General features: G+C 35.8%; 1 protein-coding gene across 5 annotated transcripts; it reads left to right on the top strand.

The window, feature by feature from the left end:
- On the top strand, positions 33-4,363 carry LOC109850318 (transcription factor MYB124-like). Of its 5 annotated transcripts, none has more exons than XM_020420304.1 (11): positions 33-138; positions 226-282; positions 552-624; positions 1,204-1,259; positions 1,357-1,536; positions 1,659-1,837; positions 1,936-2,081; positions 2,185-2,324; positions 2,411-2,598; positions 2,738-2,886; positions 3,620-4,363. In XM_020420304.1, the coding sequence occupies exons 3-11, from the start codon at positions 610-612 to the stop codon at positions 3,722-3,724; spliced, it is 1,158 nt and encodes a 385-aa protein (XP_020275893.1). In that variant the 5' UTR covers positions 33-138; positions 226-282; positions 552-609; the 3' UTR covers positions 3,725-4,363. The 5 variants fall into 5 exon arrangements, with proteins under 5 accessions (XP_020275893.1, XP_020275895.1, XP_020275896.1 ...); XM_020420306.1 differs by having other exon boundaries at positions 1,927-2,081; positions 2,194-2,324; XM_020420307.1 differs by having other exon boundaries at positions 1,927-2,081; positions 2,423-2,598.

Below are 4,500 nucleotides of genomic sequence, written 5' to 3'. Positions count from 1 at the left end.
CGGAGGTGTCTTTTTTTCACGAATTATATCCGGATTTTTCGTTTTATCGCTTGATTGAAGTTCTGAATTTTGGGTTTTTTAATTTTTGTAGGAGGATGAGTTGCTTCGAGCTCAAGTCTCTGCCCATGGGACAGAAAAGTTAGTCCTTTTATGCCTTTTTTGGGGAAAAGATGACATTTTTAGGGTTTTGACGTGTATAACATTTTAAATTTACCTTTTTTTCAGTTGGACGAGTATTGCAACTAGGTTCAAGGACAAGACTAGCAGGCAGTGCAGAAGAAGGTAAATTCCTTGAAATTTGAGGTATTTAGCTAAATTAGGCAGATTAATGGAGTAAATATGAGGTTTTGTTGTGCAAATAAGTTGAAAATTTTGGTGAAAACTGGAATTTTCAAGCCAAAATGGTGAGGGAGAAGAGCTCACATTCCCATCAGAAAGTTTCACCATAATCAAATGACATTTACGAGTGAATTTGTTACCTCTAGAGGGATGGATTCTCTGAAATGCCGATGATTCTAATTTTAACGGTTTTACTTGAAATGCAACTGCAGATGGTGCACCTACTTGAATTCAGAAGGGAAGAAAGGCGGTTGGTCGCCAGAAGAGGACATGATCTTGTGTGAGGTAAGCTATCTATAATTTATGGATGATGTTTTGTTTGAAATGTAAAATATTTAAGGTTATTGAGATCTTAATTGAGCGAAAAGATGCAAACTTATACTGTCGCTATCGTTAAAAGGACTTCCTTTGGATGGGCTTTATTGACTTATCTTCAGCATTAGTTTTGTTTAATTATGCATTTGTTTGATTCTTATCTACAAGAATTTTAGTAGTAATTTCAAAGGTTTTATCTATAATAGCTGCGGGTAACTTAGACCTGGCTTGGTTGTAGCTCGAGGATTTTGGGCTTATAATAATTTCATTATAGTGGGAACCTTTTTGTCCGTGCGATAAAATATCCCTAGGCTGACATTAACTTTTCACATTGATCTGCGAGACACCTATTGCTGCATTTTCTGCCAGTTTCTAAGAAAGAGAGAAATGTTCTTGGTAGCTCTTGTTAGGAAATCTGTTATATTCAAGTGTAAAGTACTAAATCAGTGCTTCAGATCATCTGAGTTTTGTTTGCTGAAACTTTGTACCTTAAGTTACTTTTTCACGCTTAATGGGTTCATGATCTTTTTGCATAAATTTGATGTATAGGCTCAAAAGATATTTGGGAATAGATGGACTGAGATAGCAAAAGTGGTCTCGGGCAGGTACTTACCATTTCTTGTCAACCTTTGCTCCCTTTGTTCTAACCCCGCAATAATAATAATAATAATAATTTGTGATGAATGTCTTTCATTTATGCAGAACAGATAATGCTGTGAAAAATCGCTTCTCTACACTTTGCAAAAAACGAGCAAAGACTGATGTTTCAGCAAAAGATTATGACAATTCATGGTTGAACCCAAATGACAAAAGGGTCATAACTGAGAATGAATCTTTTAGGGCTGAGGGAGCAGAATCATTAGCACCCACAAAACGTTTAAGGTAAAAATGATTTTCTTTTTCGGGATCAGCAGCGGTAACAAGATTAGTCAGATTGTCATGTCAGTGATATTTTATTTTTCATGTGGATATGCTAATGGGTTTGTTTTGCCTCTGAAAGACAGATTTCAGATATTAGATTCTAGAGAAAATCTCAACCCAAATAAGAGATTAGCAAAGCAACCTGTAATGGAGGAAGTGCAGTTAAGGTCTCCTCTTTCTGTGCTTCACCAAAACATAAACAACATTGGTGGATTGCCAACTCAGCATCCAGATAATAACTCTAAACTAGCAATCCATAATGGTATGTTTATTGTGTACTTCTGTTTCTCTGTTAGTTCACATTTCACAGTTGAGTGGTCTCGAGTTATTGAAATATCTCCTAATTTGAAGCTAGCACAGGAACAAGCAATGAGACCAAGGGAAGTTTTCTCAAGAGAGATGATCCAAAACTAATTGCACTATTGCAGCAAGCAGAATTGCTTAGCTCTCTTGCACAAAAAGTTAATTCGGAGAATTCCAGTCAGAGCTTTGAAAATGCCTGGAAGGTGACAAAACATAAACAGTCTAAAGTTCCCATTATTGTTAGTAAATAAAAAAAAGTAAAGGTGTATTAGAGTGTATTATGGTATAATATGGTTTACTTATCAGGAACTCCAGGATTACTTAATCAAGACTGGGTGCAGTGGCATTTCTCCGACGACGCCAGACATGGGGTTTCTGCTTGAAGACTTTGACAGCCTGATAGAGTATTTAAAGAGCGAGAGTACAGAAGAGAAACTGTCATGGAGGTAAAGATAATGTCAAAAACTTCGTTTATTTATCGTTCATAAATCCAGAGTTTTGTTGAATGACGTAGCATCAAATAATTGGCTAGATCACTCCACAGGGAACCTTGTTTCTTGGATTCTCAGGACAGTTCTGAGTGCAGTACAGAATCGGTTCAAATATTTCAAGTTCCTACAATTGATAATTGCCAGACTGATGACACAATTTCTAAGCAGAATGCCAACTTCATTTGTACTAAAGCAGATGAGTTAGATCCAAAAGTATACAATTCTAGAGGTATAAAATGTTTAGGAAAAATATGCAATCACATTTGTTCTTTCTTTTCAAGTTTGCAGTCATGTTATGTCCTTTTCGTTTCAAATTTGATTAATTAAGGTTTTAGTAGGGATAAAACATAATTATATTTCTTCTGCAGTAGGAGCCTTGGCTCCTTCAGAAGAACTAAAAGAAGTTGCTGGAAGCATTTGCAATAGAACAGATGCAGAGTTTGACTCACCTCATCAAACAATACCTTCTTTCAAATCTCTCACAGAAGGAGTTCCCACCCCAGAATTTTCAGCAAGTGTAAGTAATTCAACTGAATCTCTCTGCTACTTTTAAAAGGATTCCCATATGTCCTTCTGTTCTTATTCAAGCCTCCATAACATGTTCTGGCCAATCTGATGTGAGATGCAAATTTAATAACTATGATGTTTACCAGTTCACCTGGTGTTTTGGTAACTTCAACCCTTGCCCATTTTATATGCTAAAAGTTCCTCTCTCGCCTATTATTTCCTTGGCTAGGAATTTCCATTGACTTATAAGAAGGCCAATGGCAGGTTGATAGTTGACAGTAGAATTTGGCTATGAAAATCTTAGTTCAAGATGTTTCCTATAAAAGGGTTTCTACTATAATTGCCTGCTCATATACTACAACTGTCACAACCCTAAACCCGAAGGAAGTGTGGAATTGGAGAACCGCGTAACATTTCCTCCAAGTATAACACACATCAACATTTATCAAACAACTACCAAATTTCCACTTCTCATATGAATCAAAATCCATAATAGTTATCTTCTATAATTAATGACCTGCATAATTAAAAAAAAAGAACCTTCCAATTTTGAAATGAAATTTAATCTAAGAGGATATCTCGTCGTTACATAATCATCCAAGATTCAACTAAAATCAAATTATTTATTTAGCCTTTATGGCTTCACCTGTAATACTATAATTGATTTCTATATGTTTTTATATAAACTGGATTAACACTAAAGTTGTTTGTATATTTGATGGAGTCTTATTTACATTGTTCAGGAGAAGCGGTTCCTACTCAGTGTGCTTGGTGTGTCATCCCCTGCTCCTGATCCAAGTTCTGCCCAGCCACCATCCTGCAAAAGGATTCTTCTTGATAGCCTCTGATAATCTATATGGTATTCTGTATATCTTCCGTTATCCTCCATCCCTTTCAATATCATCATTCTAGAACTTTCTAAAGTACCATCATCATCATCACTTTCTGTCCTGCCGATTGTTTTTGATACTCTCTGCATGGTCTCCTCTTCACCCATTTTTATCAAAGGGTGGTTTTTGCATGCATATAGAAAGTCTGAAGTTTTCTTGCGTGCCACGAGTAGGAAAATCGTGTTATGTTGCCTTCCTGTTGTTTGGTGTCAAATTTAGAAGTATGGTTTTCGAGTTGTTTCTTCCTATAGGTTTGCCCCTTTAAAGTCACTTGATTTGTTATTTGTTGTATATGATAGCTTCTCCATAAATTTCCTAGAGTGTAACTATACATGTCATATTCACCAAAAGTGGGAAAAAGGTCCTGGAATGTTCTCTAGGGTATATTGTATCATACAGAATAAAGTCTGGTTGGTTGTGTGAAATCTGTAGCTATTGGTTCTTATATAGGAGATGAGAGCCTATAGTTGGTTGTGGTTGCGTGTGGTATATGAACTCAATATGAGATTCCCCCTCTTGACATATGTGATATTATGTTTGTAAACAAAAATACAGAATAATATAAATGCATGTTTTGCGTGTGAGATTTTTGCGTAACTTTTATCTCATATGAATAGTTTTTCTTTCAGCTGTCTATTATGTGGATCTTTGAGGAATTTCAGTGTGTTTACAATAAATATAGAACTTAGGACCTCTTGTTCTATATGGCTTTTATGTCATTTGGAAAGCGGAGA

Source organism: Asparagus officinalis, chromosome 7, assembly GCF_001876935.1.
Source record: "Asparagus officinalis chromosome 7, Aspof.V1, whole genome shotgun sequence".
Classification (NCBI taxonomy): domain Eukaryota; kingdom Viridiplantae; phylum Streptophyta; class Magnoliopsida; order Asparagales; family Asparagaceae; genus Asparagus; species Asparagus officinalis.
The sequence above is the reverse complement of the archived record's forward strand: the minus strand, read 5'-3'. Positions and strand labels throughout refer to the sequence as shown.

Bases quoted from the DNA above. Each gene is read 5' to 3' on its own strand.
- LOC109850318 (XM_020420302.1), top strand. The intron at 1,537-1,658 runs GTAAAAATGATT...TCTGAAAGACAG, and splicing joins GCACCCACAAAACGTTTAAG to ATTTCAGATATTAGATTCTA. The intron at 2,599-2,737 runs GTATAAAATGTT...TTTCTTCTGCAG, and splicing joins AAAAGTATACAATTCTAGAG to TAGGAGCCTTGGCTCCTTCA.